The 24,141-nt window shown below is 42.8% G+C and overlaps 1 protein-coding gene across 7 annotated transcripts in view; it reads right to left on the bottom strand.

The window, feature by feature from the left end:
• Positions 1 to 24,141, bottom strand: part of SMC5 (structural maintenance of chromosomes 5) — a 67,404-nt gene that overhangs the window by 28,176 nt on the left and 15,087 nt on the right. For 6 of the 7 annotated variants that reach the window (XM_079996025.1, XM_079996026.1, XM_079996024.1 and 3 more), the window contains 15 exons: positions 23,635 to 23,796; positions 23,224 to 23,295; positions 22,063 to 22,318; positions 20,956 to 21,110; positions 16,515 to 16,628; positions 15,603 to 15,697; positions 15,127 to 15,259; positions 13,380 to 13,553; positions 12,875 to 13,044; positions 10,460 to 10,583; positions 9,846 to 9,968; positions 5,302 to 5,427; positions 2,451 to 2,546; positions 1,657 to 1,761; positions 730 to 849 (listed from right to left, as the gene is read on the bottom strand). In XM_079996025.1, the coding sequence (XP_079852151.1) occupies positions 730 to 849; positions 1,657 to 1,761; positions 2,451 to 2,546; positions 5,302 to 5,427; positions 9,846 to 9,968; positions 10,460 to 10,583; positions 12,875 to 13,044; positions 13,380 to 13,553; positions 15,127 to 15,259; positions 15,603 to 15,697; positions 16,515 to 16,628; positions 20,956 to 21,110; positions 22,063 to 22,318; positions 23,224 to 23,295; positions 23,635 to 23,796 (2,025 nt within the window). The remainder of the gene's footprint in view (positions 1 to 729; positions 850 to 1,656; positions 1,762 to 2,450; positions 2,547 to 5,301; positions 5,428 to 9,845; positions 9,969 to 10,459; positions 10,584 to 12,874; positions 13,045 to 13,379; positions 13,554 to 15,126; positions 15,260 to 15,602; positions 15,698 to 16,514; positions 16,629 to 20,955; positions 21,111 to 22,062; positions 22,319 to 23,223; positions 23,296 to 23,634; positions 23,797 to 24,141) is intronic. The other variant, XM_079996027.1, reaches the window with a different exon arrangement.

Here is a 24,141-nt window from a genome sequence, read left to right as displayed (position 1 = left end):
ATTATGATACATGGAAGGTGGTGGATGCAGGGCTAACACACACACACACACACACACACAGTTTGTGTGCATGTGTAATGCATTTCTATGTGGCTGCAGGGATTTCCATCAGTGAGACTCGGGCCAGAAGGCAGGCTTTACCTCCCCACAGGGGATTCCCAAAACACAGCACTTCACTTATCCCCATAGGAGTGCAAGCGAGAAAGGAAGACTATTGAGGTTAAACTGCCCCTGCTGCTTTCTGGTCTGAGTTGATGGTCTGATTTCTCCTTCTCAGTTGTATCCTACACAAGGTATCCTACATATGCTCATTCCAAACCAAGCATTGCCAAATGTGTTCTCTGGGGCTGACTCCAAAGTGAGCATGTTCTGCCCCTTTCATCTAAAGATACCTACTCAAGGTCTCAATTCCTAGTGCAGAGCACTGGGAACTACTTTTTATGTATTTGGAGTGTTTAGATGCTTCAAACTGAAAACACTTAAATAAAACTTATAGAACTGCTTGGCAGGGTTTGGTATAGAACATTATTGTTAATACCAGTCTTGAAACAAAACAGTTTCTACTTTCCAAGAAAGCCTGCTACTACCTTCCAAGAACTGTTTCAAAAGTGACAATATGAGAAAACAACTGGGTATTCCTTATTCTTTAATATAGGTGTGAAGATTCAGATATCCAGATGGAGAGATTTCCTCTCAATCTTAGACAAAATGTAACACTGATAATCATACCTCGTTTTCTGTATGTAGGTCCACTTCCCCGGCGCACTGCATGGAACTAAAAAAGCCGCTGAACTTTTCATTAATTTGCTCAACTAGCTGTTTCAAAGGGTTTAGCCACTTTTCCTTAGCCTAAAAAGAAAAAAAAACACTCATGTTAAGAGGAGCAATTTTACAGCAGATACACAGATATGCAGCAATCAGGAGGTTAAAGTTTTAAATATGCTATTTATTAATGGTGTCCCTAAACACCATCTGACATATGGGTTAGAAGGTGCATGTGCACCAATGTGCTGCGCCAGTTGTGATCCAGGGACTGGGGGTGGGGGTGGAGGAAATGAAGAGGGGAGGCTACACTGCCAGTTGTCATCCCCCTGTGGAAAACAAGAGCGCCAGGCAGAGGCTATGCTGTGTTGACACTAGACCTGTGCACTGAATGCCAGCATGTGCAGGGTGTGCATGAATGGATATTCTCATCAAGTTGTCTTGGTTGCTGAAAGCCCCTGTGCAGGTCACAAAGTATGCTCCTCCCAACTTCACTCCCATTGGCCACACAGACCTGCTGATGTGCATGAAGCCACCCCACTGCACATGGAAGCTACTCAGTGGCGACCGGATGCCATGTGCTATCCATGTTACCATGGATGGGTGCTAGGACTGTGCTGCCATGCTGTGGCAGTGGGGGGTGTGGGTGTGGGCGTTCCACAAGTCCTTAGTCCTGTGCTCCAGCTGGCTGAACCTGCCGGCGGCTGTGTGTACTCGGCTTGTGAGTTCCTTGCCTCCGTGTACCACTGCCATTCATATACCTCTTGCAAGGATGGATTTGTAGACTGTACTTATATTATGGATGACTTATTAGAAGGCCAACAGCTATTTATACACTCCCCTATATTATAATGCCTTATGGAGTGAAAATAATGGCAATAATACACATAATACCTGTGAAATATTCTGCCTATAGTCATCCAATTCTTTTTTCTTCTCCTCCAGCTCCACTGTCATCTGTGCTATTTCTTCCGTCCTTTTGTTACATTCCTCAACAACCTGGCAGGAGGACATGACTCTTTTTAAGAGGTGACATCTTCCAAGTGGACAATACAGACCTTTTACAATCCAAATCCAAAGAAAGAAAACTACAAGGCCCATTACTTGTTGAAATAGAAAACAGACACGGAACCTGGTTACACATTCACAATACAAAATACATTTCTAGCTCAAGTGAAAAGAATATGAGGCAACACTGCCCTTCTAACTGGGAGAACCTCAAATATTCAATAGCAGCACAGCTGTTTATTTAAAACTGGACCGGCCTCCATCAAATATAAAAATGGGTGGGTGCAGGGTCTGCCTTTTAGGTGCAAAGGGAGCATGAGGGTGGAGAGGCGAACGATTCGGCCTTTCCTCAGCTCCCCACAGTACATCACCAGAGACCGAGGGAGGGCTTGGGAAGAGGCATTAACCAAACCAGTCTTATCATTATCATCAATTGTACTTTGAGCCAAAGCTAATTCTCCCTGCCCTCCCCCTGCAATCGCTGTTTTTTTCTTTCCTCTTTTTAAAAAATCAGAAGCAGCCCAGAACACAGTGGTCTCTGAGAAAAAAGGCTATTTAGAATTCTAATAGATTCAGAATATGGCATTTGACAACACATTGTTCCTGCTGCTTAGCTTATTATTGTTGTTATTACTAAGCAACGTAGTACAGTGTGGGAGTTAAATACTGGGGATACATACTGAAGCGCTGAGGCCTGTGAAACAGGAAGCTCTTGATTTCTCCTCATTCAGCAAAGCGTCAATTTCATCCAGTGTGTTTGGAAGAGCAAGGAATGCCTAAAAGAAAGGACATTGGTATCAATGCCAACAACCCTGCAAAAACCTCGATTAGGATTTGAATAGAAATTGTTCCTTCATATGTATTCTCTGTCTTCTCCACGCAAAGGACCTACCACTTGCTTGTTCTTCCTCTTGTTTTGGACATAGCCAAAGAAACCTTTTATTATTATTTTTGATCTCTCTTACAAGCCTGAACTCATTCTGCGCTTTAGCCAGCCTGACCTTCCCCCTACAACTGTTGGCTACTTGTGGTTTCCCCTTTCTTCCATTTCTTATACACGCCCTTAATTCTCAGCTCATCTGTAAGCTCCTTATGCAGCCACACCGGTAGCAGGAGTAGCAGGAAGCATTCTATGGGCTGTGCCTTCCAAAGGCTGCTTGGAGTGTTCTAAGGTCTGCAACAACCCAATAATCCCCCCTTCCACAACACATTTTAAAAGGGTATTGGATGTTAATCAGCCAAAGGCCTGGTTAAAGAGGAATGTTTCCGCCTGGCGCCTAAAGTTGTATGATAAAGGTGGCAGCTGAACCTCCCTGGGGAGAGCATTCCACAAATGGACCTATTGTGGAGGAGGCACACAAACAAAGGCCACAGAGGATGATCTCAGGGTCCTGGTAGGTTGATATGGGGAGAGCCGTTCCTTCAGGTATTGCACTGCTGAACTGTTAAGGCTTTATAGGTAAAATACAGCACTTTGAATTGGGCCTGGAAACTAGTAACTAGTGCAGTCTATATTGTTTCGCATACACTTTTTGGAAATTAAGCAGTACATAAATTCTGTTTAATAAATAAAATAAATCATTATAATAAAGGAAGCCTTGTTGGGAATTACATCAATGATTGATACTATGCTCTTTATTTTAACTGTAACTACTATTTATAGATATAATGATGATCCAAAATTTTCTGAGATTGTAAAATATTTATTCTGGTACAATCAAACCTAAATGCCTCCATCATTGTACATTTCGGCTTCCAAATGCTGAAAACCCGGAAGTAACTGCTTCGGTTTTCGGAAGCCAAATGTGCTACGCGTCTTCAGTTTTGAGTTTCCCTATTGTATCGAGGCTTCTGCTTTCATTTTTTGGTTTTTGAACATTTCAGAAGTCGAATGGTCTTCTGGAACAGATTACGTTCAAAAACTGAGGTTCCACTGTACAATAGTTAATGTATATACACTGATTAATCATAATGAACGTGATTCATTAAATAGGCAATCAGTATTTATAATTATTAATGAATTTATAATCATGCAATACTATATACTAAACTATATTAGAAATCTATTATGGCAATATTCCATGCAATTAAATATGCTATGTTACCTGACAGCATGCAGGGAGTGGGGAGGGGGAAAGGTTTCTACAAGCCAAGGCACCTGAGGCTATGCTTTGCCAGGGTTACCTCTTTATGCCTTGGCATGTCTTAATTTGCTCACCAAGTTAAACATTCAGTGTTACAAACTTAGATAAAGTTCTCTATTGGATAAAAATTTTGAAGTGTCAGGGAGGTTTTAAAATTTACAGTGTGCTGTGCGTTGGAAGGAGAATTACATGAAAATGATGGATCAGTGGTATTTAACACCTGTAAAATTAGCAAAGATGTACAGAACTGCTCCAAATGTTTGTTGGAAATGTAAGGAGAAGGAGGCACCTTCTACCACATGTGGTGAACGTGCAAGATAACAGGAGCATTCTGGGAAATATTTACAATGAGTTAAAAAATGTTTAAAATAACATTTGGGGGAAAACCTGAGGCTTTTCTACTAGGTCTTTTAAGTGCAGAGATTCCAAAGGAGCAGAAACGACTATTCATGTACGTGACGACAGCAGTGCGAATATTACCGGCCCAGCGGTGGAAAGACGATAAAGTTCTGACCAGAGACGAATGGCTGATGAAGATGATGGACTACGCCGAAACGGCGAAAATGACTGGGAAAATCAGAAACCAGGAAGGAAGAGAAGAACTTTAAGAAGAATGGGGAAAATTTACAATGTACAGTGGTACCTCGGGATGCAAACAGGATCCGTTCCGGAGCCCCATTTGCATCCTGAATGGAACGTAAGACGTGACTGTGCCTGCGCGGGTCACGTTTTGCCGCTTCCACGCATGATGTCATTTTGAGCGTCTGCACATGCGGCGAAACCCGGAAGTAACACGCTCCGTTACTTCCGGGTTGCCGCGGAGTGCAACCCGCAAGTGCTGAACCTGAAGCACATTCAACCCGAGGTATGACTGTACTTAAGAGAACACTGTAAACAACTAAAAACTTTGGCAGGATTTGAGTAATGCTTGTAATATACGAAGACCTATGGTAAAAATGGATTCTTTGTTAAACAAATAGAGAAAATAAGGGGGACAGTCGGGGGGGAAGAGATTGATAATGGTAACCATGGAAGGGCGGAGGGGAGTCGAAGGATTCAGGGAATCCTAAATGATGATGTTGATGTATAATGTTTGAATTCAAATTGGTTATGTAAAACTCAATAAAAATATTTTTTTTTAGAAAATAAGTTTTTGAAGTGCCTTCAAATATATGGTAATATGAGGTGTACTGATGACTTTGAAAACATTTTCTTATTCATTTTCTTGAACTGTTCTAAAAGATAAAGGCCAGGAAACAGGCACTTTCGGAACAGAGCAAAAATGGTCCTATGTGACTGTGCAACAGTTTCCATCAACAAAAGATGGCTCCGCCTGGGGTTTAGTTGTGTGTGTGTCTGTGTGTCAGTCCTTTGTTGTGGCACTTACGTTGCTGAAATGTTCTGGAATACTTTGATCTGGACGAAGGTTGCAAGCTTGACTAGCTTTCCTCAATAAACCTTTACAGTTTTCCAAGAGGGCACGTCTCCTTGCATCCAGCTCCAAAAGCTGCTGCTGTAATAGACAGAAGGGGGGGGGGGAGGCAGTATTATTATTTTCATGAAAAACTCAGCAAAACGTTGACCAAAGCAAGGCCTTCAGAATTTGGGAGGAAGGGCAGGCTATAAATTCAAGAAATAAGTAATTACTCTGACAAACTAAAAATGGAGCCACAAGTAGAAAGGGCCCTGGGAGGACACCAGCCAGGTGTGGGAGGGAGGGCAGCTCCATCCAGCTCATTCCTGGGGGGTCTGCAGCTGGAGTCTGAGGGAAGAAGTGTCTGGCAGGATCTGTCTTCCTGCCTTGCTCCGCCAGAGTCCACTGCTCTGCTCCCAGACCGGCTCTGAGGGAGGAAAGTGTAGCTGGGCAGCCAGAATCAGCACAGAAGAGGACCTTGAAGACCTTGTGCTTGAGTTTGCTCTTTGCCTCCTGCACTTCATTTTCCTTTTCACCCTGAGCAAAGGGCCGGTCCTACGACTGATTTTTGGAAGCCATTCTAGGACCCTCTTTGGTTAAAGAGTGGGGCACAAAATGCCTTAAGTAAATACATCATCTGTAGCACTGTAGATAAAACCCTTAAATAATTTTTCAACACCTGCAAGTGTTATTCAACCTACATCTCACAACCTAAAAATACTTGTGTGAATTGGTCCACAAAGCTGTTTCTCACACAAACTTTTTCCACAAGATAAAATCTAGACCCATCTCAATGGAGGAAAACACATCTATTTGGATTTCCAGCGTTTATTTATTTCACGCATACGCACACAGCCCAGGGTGTCCTGGCCTAGGACTTCAGCAGCGGCTACAGTTTTCTAGCACACTATCATTGCACAGTGTGTGGTGGCTGGCGAGTTGCGCAGGGAGTGAAGTGCCCGGCCAAGGTGAAGGGCAACCTGACTTCTTCTGTCCCTGTGAGGGAGGCTGCCATTGCGGCCTCCTAGGAAGAGAAGCGAGAGGAAGACGAGCCGGGAAACACCAGCTGCAGGGAGCTGCCAAAGCGAAAGGCCAGACTCCAAGAGCAGCCACCCTGGGGTGGCAAAGCAACAGGGAAACCCGTGCTGATCCCCACCCTGGGCTGGGGAAAGATGGCTCTTGTGTGTACTCCAAGAGAGCTGGCCAATTTGCCACAAGTACCATCTGATCTGAATATCCAGGAACTTGAGGCATTGGCACGGAGTTTGCTTGCTTTTCTTCCCCTCCTTTCCCCCCTTGCTATCTCTCGTCTGTGAGAAAGTGAACCAGTGGGGTGTAGTGGCCAAAGAGTCCATGAAGCTCCCTGGGTGGCCTTGAGCCACTCGCTGTGTCTCAGCCTAACCTCACAGGGCTGTTGCAAGGATAAAATGGAGTAGAAGAAAACAATGGAAGAAAGGTGAGCTATAAATGCCATAGATAAATCAATAAACCTAAAGGCACAGACCAATCTGATCTATTAATCTCCGTACAGCAACATATTCATCCACAGAAGGCATTTCAGAATCACAGGAGAGAGAAAAATGCCCAAGCTTCAAGGGTTAGGAAGCAGCTCACAGCAAGAGGAGCTGCCATCTTCCCTTTCCCCACTTGCTCCTGCTTTTACCAGCAGCTTGGCTGAGCCGCCAGAACTGTGCTGTGAATAATGGCAGCAGGGCCATCAGCTGGGGGGGGGGGCATTCAGGTCATGGAGGAACTGGTGAGACACTGCCAGACCTCTGCTAGGCTCCAAACAGTCAAGGACAACATCAAGGTTCAGCCACTTCTCAGAAGTTGTTTCGATTGTTGGGAGTGAATCAAATACGTAACTAAGAACTAGTAGAATCATAGAATCATAGAGTTGGAAGAGACCACAAGGGCCATCGAGTCCAACCCCCTGCCAAGCAGGAAACACCATCAGAGCACTCCTGACATATGGTTGTCAAGCCTCTGCTTAAAGACCTCCAAAGAAGGAGACTCCACCACACTCCTTGGCAGCAAATTCCACTGTCAAACAGCTCTTACTGTCAGAAAGTTCTTCCTAATGTTTAGGTGGAATCTTCTTTCTCGTAGTTTGGAGCCATTGCTCCGTGTCTGCTTCTCTGGAGGAGCAGAAAACAACCTTTCTCCCTCCTCTATGTGACATCCTTTTATATATTTGAACATGGCTATCATATCACCCCTTAACCTCCTCTTCTCCAGGCTAAATATGCCCAGCTCCCTTAGCCGTTCCTCATAAGGCATCGTTTCCAGGCCTTTGACCATTTTGGTTGCCCTCCTCTGGACACGTTCCAGTTTGTCAGTGTCCTTCTTGAACTGTGGTGCCCAGAACTGGACACAGTACTCAAGATGAGGTCTGACCAGAGCAGAATACAGTGGCACTATTACTTCCCTTGATCTAGATGCTATACTCCTATTGATGCAGCCCAGAATTGCATTGGCTTTTTTAGCTGCTGCGTCACACTGTTGGCTCATGTCAAGTTTGTGGTCAACCAAGACTCCTAGATCCTTTTCACATATACAGCAGTACAAGCCAGGTGTCACCCATCTTGCATTTGTGCCTCTCATTTTTTTGCCCACGTGCAATACTTTACATTTCTCCCTATTAAAATTCATCTTGTTTGTTTTGGCCCAGTTCTCTAATCTGTCAAGTGCCCGAGTTTGCTTTTTTCCTCTTCCCTCCCCATCATGTTTCCTTTTGTGTCGTGACTTTTAGGTTGTAAGCCCAAGGGCAGGGATTGTATAATTATGGATTCCCAAAAGCCCCTCTGGAAGACTTTTTGGGCTGAAAAGCAGGTTACAAATCGGGAGTTATTAATACGTTTGTCTCTCCAGATGTCCCATCCTCTCTGCTCACTGGCAACGCTGCCTGGGGCTGATGGGAGCTGGAGTCTAGAAGATCTCAGGTTAGCTACGTCTGGTATTAATGCTACAAACCAACCAACAAACAATGCACTATGGTAGCTACCAGACTTCAGTATACCATTCTTGTTACAGAGGAAATCAGGAGTCAGCAAGTGCTGTGAGGACACTCTGGCAGGAGTTCTGCCTCGCCCTTCGCACTAGAGATGCTGCTGGCAGGAGCTCAGGCACGTGCAGCCCCCTCCCTGTGAACTGCTCCTAGTGAAACAGGGGCAGAGAAATTCTCTTATCTGCCAAAAGAACAATTTTCTGAAGGGTAAAACATGCACCATGCTGTACTATCTAAAATAATAATGATAAACTTAAGTCTTTAGGATAATTATTCTTTCTGCCTGTTCAGAAAGAGATATTTGGCAGAGTATTGGTATTTCCTCATATGCTTTATTTGACGCCATTAGGAGTAAAAGGATGGGAGTCTACTGAAAAATAGTAGCCAGTGACTAACACTTCCATGCAGAACTGAGCTGAAAAGATTGCCACTCTAACAATATTCCAAAACTTTTAATTATGAAAAATAACACAGAAGGAAAACATGATTGTTGTGTTCTTAAAATTCATTCTAAAACAAATACTGCAATGTATGTTCTGGATTTTTCTCCCCAAATGTGCCACGGTACATGTTCCAAAAAATAAAATAAAAATCAATTAATCCAAACAAGACAATTATCAAGTCTCTCTCAAAACAGTTGTCAAACACAGAGGTGGCTGTGCCAATTATCTGACGAGCAGATGGGGCTAACAATCCTGCCTACTGTTCCATATGGGTCATAAACACATATTTGCCTCTCACATTCATTAAGAAAATTAAATAACCAAAATTGCTTAAGATAAATATTAGAGTTCTTGATCTAAGGTGCTATACTGAACAAGAAAAGCACATAAAATCTGCTAATGTGCATGTGTCATTTTTAAATGTTCATGCATGTTAGCAAGGAAAACATATTCTAATCTAAGAGATAATGTTTTACTTTTCTTAATGAATCACTGTGCTGACAGAACCCACATATGCAGCATTTGTCTCCCACAGAAAAAGGCTCAATTGGATTTTGCCTGTCTGCCACTACTTGTACAAAGCCTTTTTTAAAGACCGTCAGCACAGTTCACTAACAAAAGAAGTTAATTGCTGCTATTAATGGTGCTCTATTTACCTGCATTTGCAGTCCTCAAAACTCAAGGATAGGCTTCCTTTGGCAGGTAAGGGAAACTATCAGGGAAATTGCTCTCCCTATCTGTCAGGGTGTGTAAAAAGGATGTGAAATGCTGGTGCCCTAGGTAAGCATTGTGCCTTTTCATATTATTTTGCACATCTTGATTGAATATACTCATGAACAAGGAAGCTGTGCTGCAGCAAGTAAGACCACTGATCCCTCCTGGCAAAATATTGGGGACACCAATTGGCCAAAGCTCTCCAAGGGTTTCAGAGAGGGACTTTCTCAGTCCCACCTGAAGACACCTTTTGCAGGAAGAGCATGTCCTCTCACACAGGACCCTAAACGGCATTCCATACATAAAAGTAGCTTTTCAAGCTCATTCAACAAGTGTGAGAGTGCAGGTCTTACCTCTGCAGCTCGTAGCTGGACAGCGCAGGCTTTATATTCAGCCTCAAGTCTGCTCTTGTGGAAAGCTGCTTTCATGTTCTGTAGAACCAAATCTGTTTTCTGTTTGTTCAAGGTCACACAACTCTGTGGAAAACAAGTATCATTTAGAAGATTTTGCTAAAAAGAAAAGCATTTATTATTCTTCAATCTGGTGTTTATCCAGATGCAATGCCTCTTTTGTTTGATCAAACACTTGGCAACTGAGAATAACGTTTGCTTTTCCCAGGTGAGTAACAATTCATTCCAACCTGCCAGAATGATAGCGCAAAGCACTTTTTATTATTTATTTATGTATTATTAAAATTTATATCCCACCCTTCACCTTGTAATATACTTATGAGTGGGCATTTTTGTAGACTTTATTCCTTTGGAACATTTGCACTGTCATGCATCAGGCTCATAACAACATTGATGTTAATGAACTCCTCTAGGTGACAAGCAATTGAGAAATAAAATGTTCAATACATCTATCAATTAGGTCTTCGTTTTGGGGAAGGGAGAAGTTCATCATTATTTGAATAAATTCATAAAAGGCCAACAGTACCAACAGCAGCCTTTGAGAGATGCGTGTTTACCTTTATTAGTTGCATAAATTCTGTGACGAGTTTTACTTTTTCAGTGTTAATTTGTTTTACTGCAATATTCGCTTGCTCAGACGCTTCTTCCAGGTTGACGCCATCTTGTTCCATTTGTCTCAAACTGTGCAAGGAAGATTTATGGGCAATGCTGTTTGAATTACTACAAAATTCCTAGTTCAACCCTATGAAGGCTAGATTTATGTTTTGACAATGAGGAGGCATGATAACTGCCTTTCAAAGTACAGAAAATCAGACTATCCTGTGCAAGCTGAAGAACTTAAAAGAGTAAAGTCTACAAAGCTTTCACAATAAATAAAAACCTAATTTTCAATAGTGCCTCTAAAACACATCTGCCCTATCATTCAATTAACAAGCTCTGTCCTGACTGACGTTAACAAGCACAGGAGAAATCAGGGATGCCTGTCATCATTAGCTCAATTCTTCAAGCTAAATTCTGTCAACTCTTAACCATTTTTGGGGTCAGGTCTGAAATCCTAGCTGTCATGTTACGCAAATTGCCCACCAAAGGGATAGCAGGTTCTATGAACACCAAATGAGTTATTTATACAGCCAAAGTATAGCATTATTTTTTTGGGGGGGGGATGCGGGTGGCGCTGTGGGTTAAACCACAGAGCCTAGGACTTGCCGATCAGAAGGTCGGTGGTTCGAATCCCCGCAACGGGGTGAGCTCCCGTTGTTCAGTCCCTGCTCCTGCTAACCTAGCAGTAAAAAGCACGTCAAAGTGCAAGTAGATCAATAGGTACCACTCTGGCGGGAAGGTAAACGGCATTTCCATGCGCTGCTCTGGTTCGCCAGAAGCGGCTTAGTCCTGCTGGCCACATGACCCGGAAGCTGTATGCCAGCTCCCTCGGCCAATAAAGTGAGATGAGCACCACAACCCCAGAGTCGGTCACGACTGGACCTAAGGGTCAGGGGTACCTTTACCTTTACCTATAGCATTTTTAAATCCTCTTGCCTGGACGCAAAGGTCTGCAAGTGGAATTATGCTCTTTTCCATTTCCATTTCCCTACGGCAGGACCTGGAAAGCCGCTCTTGGGGGTTAACGGAACCTCCAGATCAGCACAGAAAACAGTGTCTGGGGCTGCAGGAGGAATTGGTGGAAGCTGAGGGTGAGCCCTTCAGAGGAGTCGATGTACCTTCCACTTGCACAAGATCACCTTTGGATCTAAGCCACTGATTTCAATGGGAAAATCTAAGAATATGCTGAACTCTTCCAATTTAAAATCAAATAGATTTGAAAGTGCTTAAATTTAGCTGAATCCTGCTTAAGTATTCTTCTTCCATGTTTTTAAGAACCAATGGGTAATTTGGCAAGTACAGTGGTGCCTCGCAAGACGAAATTAATCCGTTCCGTGAGGCTCTTCGTATAGCGGTTTTTTCGTCTTGCGAAGCAAGCCCATTGACAGCTTAGCGCTATTAGCGGTTTAGCGGCTTTTAGCGATCAGCTGATAAGCGGCTTAGCGGCTTAGGAAAAGGGGGAAAAACCCGCAGGAACTCGCAAGACATTTTCGTCTTGCGAAGCAAGCCCATAGGGAAATTCGTTTTGCGAAGCGCCTCCAAAACGGAAAACCCTTTCATCTAGCGGGTTTTCCATCTTGCGAGGCGTTCGTCTTGTGGGGCACCACTGTATATGGACATTAACTTACAGAAAAATTGCCCAACAATTTTTTAAGAGGCACACACAGAACTTCAAATTCTCAGCACATACCTTTCCTTACTTTCCCCACAATTTAATAGAATCATAGAACTGTAGGATTGGAAGTGACCCCAGGGCCATCTAATCCAACCCCCGGCAATGCAATATTTATATAACTTTCATAAGCCAAGTAAATAAATTTGATTGTCCATACTGCCTTCTTTTTCACAGCTGATGTTTAAATTACAAACCGTACAATGTACATGCAAGTATGCGCTTATGCGGTTGCCCCCTGGTAACAGTGTAGCCAAGAGAACAAAGTTTAGAGCAAAGGGAACGGAACTGTCCAAACCCCGCAAGTGAGCAAAGTAAGAAAAACTGAGGGGGACTAAGGACTTAAAGGGCAAAAATATGAATATGAATATAAATAAAAATTAAAATACATAATATAAACAAAATATTATGTAAATTCTAATGACATTTCTATTTGCCTTTTTAAAGTCTTTTACAAAGGGTGGAAAGATTAATTGGACTTGTAAATCATTAATCCCCGATTTCCAACTTGATCTCTCATACCAATTTTATCATGAGTCAGAATTTCACAGTACTCAGCAGAAGGATGAGGTTTTCCTAATCATTTAAATGGCTCCATGATCATCAATGGACTATCAAAGCAGTAACAGTTCTGATCCAGGTTTGGCTCAGTTTTCTGAGTGCTGTTTCTCTACATAATAAATATATACAATAGCTATACCTGTCACTTTTCATACTAATTTTTGATTCCAATTGCTTCCTTTTGTTTTTTCTATCCAATAGCAACTTTTTCTGTTGTCTGAGGTCATTATCTCTGTGTTCCATACGTTTTTGTTGTTTAGAGAGAGAAGTCATTTTAGAATCCAGCAACTCCAGCTGCCTTGCAATTTCCTAAAGTAAAAAGTGCAGAAAAAAATCCCATTGTATAATGTGTTCATAGTGCACAGGCAACCATTTTAAAAACAGGGAGTATTCCCTGCCCCCCCCAAATGCTAACAGTGTTAATTAAATTAAGAAGGTGCACAGCATTTTAAAGTTCAGGTGCAAATATTCTTGTGATATTTGAAAGTGACTTTCAAATTGCAGCTTTAGTGTTAAATGTGGTGAAAAACAGATATAAAACACCAGCCAAAATTGCTGACCAAAGACTTTACAGGATTAATAAGTCCCAACATTTCAAAACATGAACTGCTGTTTTCCTAAACCATCACGATAAATCAGCTCACCTTCTGTTGATTTTCCAACTGCCTTCTTTCGTCTGCATCCACTGTCACAGTAAGGAACTGTGCCGGCTTCAGTGATGTATTACTGGTAATGGTCTGATTTGTGTAAAAAGACAATTTTACCATATATCTTTCTTCTGCTGTGTAGATGCTTCTCAGTTTGGTTTCTTTTATGACCTGCACACACAAAATTACCACACTACAATTATATCAACTCCAGAGGGATAGCTGTTAACATCCCGAATGTTAGTCTACTGCAACAAAAAATTCAAATAATTTGTAGCAAATTTATTACAGCATACATTTTAGTGGATTACAGTCACTCGCATCAGATGCATGCAGTGTTATCCTAAATTGGCATGAATACATACACATGGCAGCGGGATAGCGGGAGTGGAGTTGCAGGCAGCAATGTGAGAGGGAAATAAAGTGAAATGCAGAAACTACAGACTGTGATCATTACTTGAGATATGTTGGTGCACTGTGGCTGGATGGCAGCCTTACCCTCTCCTCTTGCACCATGAGTGACCTGGGGCTCCCCAGGGCTCAGGAACCAATGATGTGGGACAGCCACATACAGCTCCCAGAAAGAAAGCTTTCTGTCTCAGCACATTTTAAGACCTCTTCTGACTGGGAGTGCAAGAAAGGAGGCTCCTTTGTTTCCTCCCTTCAAATGAAGGGCAGCTCACCAGGCCTGAACTTTAAAGGGACCGGGGGGGGGGGGGGGCAACTACTGGCCTTCTAAGACTTTGGGAGCTGAACTTCATGTGAGGTAGAAATGATGTCTTAACTGCTGCTGTTTCCACTTTTTCAGCTTGTGTTTTGCATGTGTTTTGAGACAATTGTTTTTAGGATGCTTTATCTGTTTTATATTTTATTGTAAGCCAGTTGAGATCCAATTGATAGGAAAGCAGATTATAAATTTAAGCACAGTATTTATTATTATTTGCATTTGTTAGTTGCTTTATATATTAAAAAGTCTCAAAACAACTTTACAAGAAAAATACACAGAGGTAAGTACAGTTATAAGTCAAGTTTAAAATACATTTAACACAAAATATCAAAATGTTTATCCAACAATACCCTAAATAGTCAAAGATAAACAACACAATAGAGACTGACTTAACCACTAAAAGACTAGATTCCACCAATAGGGGTGGGGTGGAGAGTAAGCACCCCTGAAGAAGACCCCCTCTACACCTCCCTCCAGGCTGGGTCACGGGAGGAGAGGTGATCTTTGGAACTGGGATGCTGAACCACATAAGGCTTCATAGCTCTAGTCAAACTCTCTGAATTGAGCCCATAAATCAACTGGTATTCAGTTCAGCCAGAATCAGTATATTGTGCTCAGACCTTCTAATCCCAGCTAATAATCTGGCTGGTGACTTCTGCAGAACCATCACCCCAAAAAATCAAGCACCACTTTCTCTCCACCGCTGCTGGGAAACAAAGAACAGATACGACTTTCAGTGTTCGAAGAAACCCAACTCATCTCTGCCAATGGGGCAAAAAGACTGAACACCCATCTTGACACAGAGGGACAGCACATAGGAGAGGTGTAATTTGATTGTATGTGCTTTTCTTAGCTGCTTGTTGCTACTGTGCTTTGCTAATGTGCTTCTATAAAGTATGACAAGTTCATGGCCTCCTGATCTGGTCTTGCTTGCTTCTAAGGGAAAGGCAGCAGCATCACACCAAGAGTCTTCCCAAACACTACAGATTTCTATCTCTCTTAGTCAACATGCCTCACCCTTTCGATCATATTTCTGGTTTTCTCTGTGCCGACAGGGACCTCATGAATGCGATATTTATCACACAGGTAATTCATCACAGGGTGAGGAGCATCAAACAACTCTCTCAAGTAAGAGAAAACTCCATACCGGCTGAAGAAGGCAAGAGAGGCAGTTAAATACATTCCCCCCAATTAGTAAGATGAATAATCAATTCTCAGAGCAATAGTGTTGGAGAAATGAATAAATATGAGCAATCATATTTTAACTGAGGTTAAATATTAAGATTCTGTAACATCAAAAGCCAAATTCTGCAAGCTTAGGACAGGCAAAATTGAGCAAATAGTAAATGCTTATTTAATCAGCTAAATTAATTTGATTCAGTATGCTGGGCATCGTGGTGAAAACAGCTAGGTCACTGCACAATTGCTTTCACACAATAACTTATACCCATTATTATAATGTAGGGTTTTATGATAAATAGCTTAAAACTTACAACAGTTCTTCAACTGGTTTCCAAGGTCTGCTTTCAGCATAAGATTCACTTGGTGCACACACAGCATTCACTCTGAGCCTCTGAACATCACGCACCTAAACAAGATTGCATCAATGCCAAGAGAACACTCTTAGCTGTCTTAAGACAAATGTTTGAACTGAGCTTTTTAACAGTTCTCTTGAGTAAGTAACAATAGTAACATTAGAGAGTATTTCAGAGGATCTTTAATTTAGAACCACCTACAACTCCTTATCTCCTGCCAACCTAGCGGTTTGAAAGCATGTCAAAGTGCGAGTAGATAAATAGGTACCGCTCGGGCGGGAAGGTAAACGGCGTTTCTGTGCGCTGCTCTCGTTTGCCAGAAGCGGCTTAGTCATGCTGGCCACATAACCTGGAAGGTGTACGCCGGCTCCCTCGGCCAATAAAGCGAGATGAGCGCCGCAACCCCAGAGTCAGTCACGACTGGACCTAATGGTCAGGGGTCCCTTTACCTTTTACAACTCCTTATCTGAAAGCCATTTCAATCAATTAAGGACAGGGTTAAGAAGTGCCTCACTCTTCTTTTTTGAATTATCTGCACCCTGTTTATTACGTGAATTTTCCAAAAAGCCTAGCACCCATTAACTTTATATCAGAAGAATAAAGAAACTGAATCTTCATATAGTCACTGTTATCAGGCAACAGTAGAGCAGGTTTTTCCCTCTCTCGCTCAACAAGGTGACTTCTAAAAAATATAACATTTCATGTGCTTCTCTTAGTTGGCGGCTGGAAATGCACTGGAGAAAAGAAAAATTAGCAGTGCTTCATGCTACCAGTGTGGTGAGAGAGACGCAATCAAGAGCCTACTTATCAGGCTTTTTGCTGTCTGGACTTAGATACCAATCTGTTTTTAATGTAGGAATTGGTCCTTGCCTCTCTTAGAAAGATTTCCATATCTTCTTGGCTTTCAAAGACAAAGGCCCTCAAGTCGTTGGATGAAATGTGATTTTCTACATATTTAGCATGCTTATGATCTTTCATATTGATCTGTGCAGGAAAAAAAAACATCCAACAATTACAAACGGTGGCTGAAATTAATAGAAAAAGAACAATAAAATGCGCATGAAGGCAAAGGAGCCAGTAAGATGATACTTGGGTTCTAAATAAATGGCAAGTACATTTCCAAATGTAGTTAAGGACGGATATTTGACTGAGGCTTCAAATCCTGTGCACACATATCTGGGAGCAAGTCCACTGAATGCAATGAAGCTTACTTCTTTTTTCATCGTTGGTGTAGTGTGTTTTAAATGACTTATAATGAAATTATATATTTCAAGTATGACTTACCTTAAATGGGCATCAAGAAATAAAATAAAATAATGTGCTCTATTCTTTAAAATGGCTCAATACTCATTATGCTGTGGCTAATTATTCTAGAAGTACCTTAATTCGTATGCTGGTGGTTACACTGTGGCCCTGTCGTTATCTTTGTGGCAGAGGAGATGCTGCAGTATGGTGCCATCCTGATGCACCCTGGAAACTTAGTAAGTCCCAGGTGATGTGGGAGGAGCCCAAATGAGGACTTTTTCTTGAGGGTAACCTCTAGATTAGACTACTGTAACACACTGTATGTGGGCCACCTTATGCCTTGTTCCTATAACTGGTGCAAAATGCAGGTGCTAGGGTGCTTAGTGGGACACCCAGCTTTGAATATATTTTAAGTGTGGAAAGATCTGCACTAGCTGCCTATTAGCTGCAGAGCCAATTTCAAGGTTGATGTTGTGGGTATTGAAAGCCCTGAACAACTTGACACCAGGGCACCTAGCAGACTGCCTCCTCTAGTACAGAGCAGGCTGATCTTAAAAACTTCCAAGGAGACATGGCTGGTGGTTCCACAACCAGTAGATTGTCACTTGTTGACAATGAGGAAGCAGGGCTTCTTGTGGATAGAACCCAACCTCCAGAATACCGTTCCTCACACAATCCATGAGGTGGAGACTAGGGCTGGGCGATATATCAATATATTGTCCAAAACAGGTCTGAAGTTCACATCGTGATAACTGTTTCATAATATCTGAGCTGGCAATATATCACAAATCACAATGTGTGTAATGGCTAGGCAATATCTAGTTTTCAGTATCACGATAACTCACCAGCTAAATGTTGAAATGTCATCAACAGCTAAACCTCACAGAATCACCAGCTCAACACTGCAACTACCACAATGTCTGAAATAAGGATGGAACTATACAGAGGCGAACAAGACAATGTGCAGGCAACTGCTACTACTTAAAGAGGTCTAAAATGGATAAACAACAACATTATCAATCACCATAGTTTGTTTCATCAGCAGGCAAGCCAAAATGCATCCCAACAGGACTTTTGGTTTTGGACTTGGCTACCAAATAATGGCATTCAGGACAATCCAAACCACGACAATGAATCATAGTGAATACAAATAATTTGGGACTGCCAGGCTGCCAGCAGTTCTGCTAGGAGGCAGAAACAGCAGTGGCAGAAACAACTTGCCAGGACTGCAGCAGTAGCGGCGAAAACCTGCAAGGCCTAGCAGTGGTGGCACAATCAGTGGTGGCCTGTGAGTCCTCATGGTGGTGACAGGAGGGGGGCAGCAGTAGCAGCATGCAAGGCCTCGTGGTGGTGGAACAAGCAGTGGCGACTGCAAGGCCTTGTGGCAGCGACAGAAGTTGGCGGCCTTGCAGCAACGGCTCAGTGACAGCCTGCAAGGCCTCTTGGTGGTAATACATAGTGGTGGTAGTAGCAGCAGCAGCCTGCAAGGACTTATGGCAGCGATGGAAGGCAGCAGCAGCAGCAGCAGCAGTGGTGGTGGCCTGCGAGAACTAACAGCAGTGATGGGAGGTGGTGGCAGTAGCGGCCACAGCCCACAAGGCCTCGTGGCGGCGATGGAAAGTGGCGGCAGTAACGGCACTGGCCTTCGAGGTCAGGATTTGGCAGCAGAAGCAATAGTGGCCTGCGAGTCCTCAGGGTAGAGGCCTGTGGGGACTTGTAGCAATGACAGGAGGTGACAGCAGTAGTGGCATCCTGCAAGGCCTTGCATCAGCAACGGGAAGTGGCGGCCTATGAGGCCTCGTGGCAACAAAAGCAGTGGGGCTTGTGAGGCCTCACCATGGTGGCAAGAAGTGGCGGCCTGGGAGTCCCCCTGGCGGTAGTGGGAGGTGGTGGCAGAAGTTGGGCAGCCTGCTCAGCAAGGCCTTACAGGTCACCCCTGCTTCTGCCACTGTCTCCTGACACCATAGGAAGGCCTCACAGGCCACCGCTACTGCCAACGTCATGACAAGGCTTTGCAGGCAGGCGTCGTTTTTGTCACTGCTGCAAGGCCTTGCAGGCCACCACTACTGCTGTCACCACAAGGCCTCACAGGCTGCCACCAGCACCCACTGTCATGGCAGGGCTTTGCAGGCTGCTTATTGTGCCACTGCTGCCACTGCTTCTGCCCGCCCCCCAGTTGTTGATTCTGCCACCGCCAGGCTGCTGCTGCTTCTGCCGCCTAGCAGGCCTGCCTGCCATCTGGGAGTCCCAGATTATTTGTATTCACTATGATGCATCACTGTACTTTGGATTGTCCTGAATGCCACCACTTGGTAGCCAAGCCCAACCCTTAAGTAGTAGCAGTTGCCAGGACACTGTCCTATTCACCTCTGCATAGCCCCTTCCTTATTTCAGATGTTGTGATATATTGACATATCATGATGTTTAACTGGTGATATACTGCAATATTGAAAAACAGTTATCGCCCAGCACTAGTGGAGACTGTAATAAGTCAGCCTCTTAAAACATGTTCACCAATGTTTTCCTAGATTCTGAAAAACTGTCTTTGTTTTGTACAATGCTAAGCTTTATTTGTGGTGCAACATTTTACTGAATGTTGCTGATGAATTTTTATTGTTTTTATGAAAACCTCTTAAAATGAAATTTATTGAGCAGCATGCTTTTTAATAAGTAAATTTACTTTTGATGGATGGACAGAGTAATCCTAGGACTCAGCTAGAGTGGTAAAGAGAAAGTGTTTTATATGTATTATATATGCAATATAACAATGTGACACCAGAGGGCGCTGTAGAGTCCCATCTTTCCCAACCAGATTTCCCTGTATGAGTTTACGGTATGTTTAAGTAAAACACTTCTTTGACATGTCTAGATCCAGCCACAATCTTACACATATGTATATAGTTTCTATTCTATTAACATTCCCCGCTCTCCCCCCCCCCCGCCATTTTCATAGTTCTTGTTTTTATCTGTAACCCATCTCAGAAAAAGGTGAGGTATAAATAAATTAGCCCTCCTCCTCCTATCTGCCGGCAGGTCAGATGGTTAGGACTGAGGTCAAGTATCTCTCTATCTGCAGGGGAAGGCTCCACATAGAAGGGCATGTCCCTGGTGGTAGCCAGCATTATTCTCCAAAATGAGTGTTCTGGAGGCCTGCTTTCATTTGCTGGGGTCCTCCTCATTAGCAGCCTAAAGCTGGTACAACTAATTTCCCTCTCTCCATTGCAACCAATGGGTCTGGGGAGAGAATGAGAAAATGCAGTAAGTCCGCCCCCCATACTTCCCACCCTGGGGGAGCCATTCGTTTGACCTAATAACCACCATGTAACTTCAAAATGAAACTAACTGAAAACGATAAAAATACTGCACTTTGTCAAAAAGGTTATCCTCAGAAGCAGTTTGAAACAACCCATTCAAAAGAAGTGATTAGATCTGGTTATATGATCCAGAATGAGGACCCACGAGCTGTATGATCACTTTCCCATCCTCTTACAAGGCACTGCTTTTCTGGAAAGCTCTTAAGCCTCACTGATGGCAAGACTAGGAGAGGGTGAGGCGGGGGGACTTTCTTGGAGCAGCCCAGCCAGAGTGGGGACTCACCCTGCACCTTTTAACTTTAATATGCTGGTCATATGTCTTTGTTAGTTCATGGTATGAACTACATACATACATACTTTTCAAAATACAAAGCCTCAAGTTGAACAGAATCCGTTCCAGAAATAGGTTCGACTTCCAAAGTTCCAAAGATTGAATCGGAAGCAGCGGAAGCCCCGTCAGACGTTCAGCTTTCGAAAGAACGTTCGAAAACTGGAACACTCACTTCTGGTTTTCAATCATTTGGGAGCCGGAACATTCAACTCCCAAGGCATTCAGGAGCCAAGGTACGACTGTATTCTGTACTTTCGCAGAAGGCAAGATTCACACCACAGACTTAACTCAATACATAAAGGTACCTGTATGCCAAGCTCGACTATTCACATTAAAACAATGGATTATAGTTTTATAAGCAGTAGTGGTATTACATTTTAGTGATGACTAAGTCACACAATAGTCAGGCAAATCAGCTTACTGCAAGCATCATGGGATCACAGACTTCTCTTTTGAACCGGTTTCTGTTTTCTCTTAGCCACGTAAGAGCAACGTGTGTGTCTTGAAATCTCATTTTGAGCTTCTCTTCCTTCATCTTCATCATATTCTCAAACTGCACAATGCCATTCATTACTCCTGTAATTTTGAGACAGCTTTAGGAGCCATGTTCACAGGGCTTCATGATCACAACTACAGCCACTTTAGAGGGAAGAGCTGTCTTGCACAAAATACCCATAGCTAGACCCTTGACGCATATCCAACTAACTGCTTCTGCTAGCAGAAGCCCATGCAAGAACTTCCACTAGCGCAATCAGGCTTTCCCCACTCCCCCTTGCAACCCCACAGAACAGCATGCAGGAGGAGGAGAGGAGAGATCGTTCTGGAGTGCGAGCAGAAATCACAATGCAAAGCTGAATTCCTAGCATATACTTTCCACTCTTTGCAAGCAGCCCATGGAGAAAGCTATGTGGAATTTTGTTAAAGCATCCAGTCTGAATTCAGCTGCTGAATTCCCTGTCATACTAGAATAAATCCTGGCTGGAAATTTGGACCAGGATTCAGAGCATTATACAGGAGGTCCACATGTACAGTGGAGCTTCTAAGCCGGCTCCAGAAACCATTCACCAAAACTGGAAGAATTTCAGGATCAGCATCAACATACAGCTTTAGGAGTTGCCTGGGGGGTGGGGAGTCCTGGGAGGGGGTATGTTTGAACACACCTAACTAAGGCTAGGATCCAAAGAGCCTATTGAGAACATTTGCTTCCAACCAATTCTCTGTCATGTTAACAAAGAAAGTCAACGGGAATTGATATCTTCAGGGCTGGGGATTTGGGTTGGTTGTCAGTTATCAAAGCCAATTTCCTATTGTGAAATTCAGCTTTACCACTTGGCAAAAATAATTAAGTAAATAAAAAGGGATGGGCATCTGGGGGAAAAAGACGTTAGCAATTCCACCTGCCACTGAACCCAATGTATTGTGACTATGCATGATTTTGGCTTCAGGCGCAATCCTCAGAACGTAACCCCCATGTAAGTTGTGAGCTTACTGCAGTACTGACAGCAAGCACACAGTTAAGCCCATTTACCATCTTTTTCCTTTAGCAAGTTCTCCTTTTCTCCTGTCAGATGATTTAATTCACCATCAATATTTAGTTTCTCTTCCTGCAAATGGTTAAGCTCAGCATTAATTGAATCCATCTGAGGTTGAATATTCTCAGGACTGTCTGTATTTCTTAGCTCATTATTCCAGTCTTCTATCATCTTACGAGTGTTTTGTATTCTCTTCTGTCGGTCCATTTCTACCTCCTCCTTCATCCTCATTGTCTGCATAATTCTCTCAATCTAAAAAACACACACAAAACACACACAAGCATTTCTCAAGCATGCCAATAACAAAAAGAAGTTTTTACAAAAGTAAGAATATTCTAGCTAAGATAAAATGGAAGTTATTTATTATCTAAAAAAACCCCAAAACCCACCAGCCATTATCATTCTCTCTAGTACCAAACTTGGGTGACCCCTGGCCTATTAGCTTGGAAGCAAAACAGGATCATACAAAATCCAATTGGCTTGCATTGCTGATCATAGGTTACCTGCACTTTCCAATTCTGGGATGCCTACTTGCTGGTCTACATAATTTTTTACAAGGTCATGATCTTTTATATCTAAAGTGCTATAGAAGCAAATGACGCTAATGACTGCAACTATTTACCTGGAAATATGCTAGAATCTAGCAAGTAAGAAAGGCAGGGGTCACTATTACAGAATCCTCAATATTGGCATTTACGCTTTTGGAATAAAATGAATGCCTCTGTCAGAAAATTAAACATGTTATAAAATCAGCACAACATGGGAGAAACGCAATGGGTTCAAATTACTAAAGTTTTAAGGTAAAGGGTAAAGGGACCCCTGACCATTAGGTCCAGTCGTGACCGACTCTGGGGTTGCGGCACTCGATCTCGCTTTATTGGCCGAGGGAGCCGGCATACAGGTCATGTGGCCAGCATGACTAAGCCGCTTCTGGCAAACCAGAACAGCACACTGAAACGCCGTTTACCTTCCCGCCGGAGCAGTACCTATTTATCTACTTGCACTCTGACGTGCTTTTGAACTGCTAGGTTGGCAGGAGCAGGGACCGAGCAACGAGAGCTCACCCCATTGCGGGGATTCGAACCGCCGACCTTCTGATCGGTCCCTAAAGTTTTAGAGAGAGTTAAATGCAAAATATAATACAATACAAAACTTACTTCTTTGTCTTTTGACTCCAAAGCATCTTGATGCTGTTTACATTTCTGAGATGTTTCTCTGATAGCTGCAGCCTATATAACCAAAAGCATTTTTAAAGTTAGAAATCAGCTGTAACTGTAATAAAAGAATCTAAGGCAGTATGGACAGGCGACTTTTCTACTACACCATGGATTAAATTGCATATTGTAACAACTATTTCTGGAGAACAATCGTTGCCTCTTAATTCAAGGTTGAACACACTACCGTTAACAAGTATATAGTTGGCAGTTTAAATAACTGCAGCTTTATGGAATCAACTTTTGAGATTCGATATAAGTATTTTTGTTTTACATTACATAGGGTACCTTCAGCTACATGTCTAAACTACTTGTATGTCCATGAGACTTACAAAGGAACTCTTAAATACATACTTTCTCTTGGATTTTGTTATTCAGACTTGCACACTGCTTCTCAGCCTCTTGGATCTGATGTGTCATGGGAGATTGTGATCTTCTTAGTGCATTTAATTCCTCCTTTTGACGATATCTGTTTTGTTTCACCTGTTCATATTGCTTGCGGACATCTTCATATACCTAGGAAGGAATGCAAGCAAGCAGATTTATTAATTTACATTGTTTATTCAATGCATTTATATACCACCTTTCTGCCAAGGCACCTAATGTGGCTTACAATTATAAACCACTAAGACAAATTATATAACATGTAAAATGGAGGAGGCAGCAGTCTGAATGAACAGGCCCTGATGTTATCTGTGAGGACATTACATCTCTGTGCTCGATAGCCCAAACAAGTCATCTGAAGTTTCTGCTTTGTTCACCATTTAACCTGTCAGGAAATGCAAACATGTCCCTGTTAGATGGACTGGAGTTGGTGAATAAAAGGTAAAGGTAAAGGTACCCCTGCCCGTACGGGCCAGT

Source organism: Podarcis cretensis (assembly GCF_951804945.1).
Source record: "Podarcis cretensis genome assembly, chromosome: 11".
Taxonomy (NCBI): domain Eukaryota; kingdom Metazoa; phylum Chordata; class Lepidosauria; order Squamata; family Lacertidae; genus Podarcis; species Podarcis cretensis.
The sequence above is the reverse complement of the archived record's forward strand: the minus strand, read 5'-3'. Positions and strand labels throughout refer to the sequence as shown.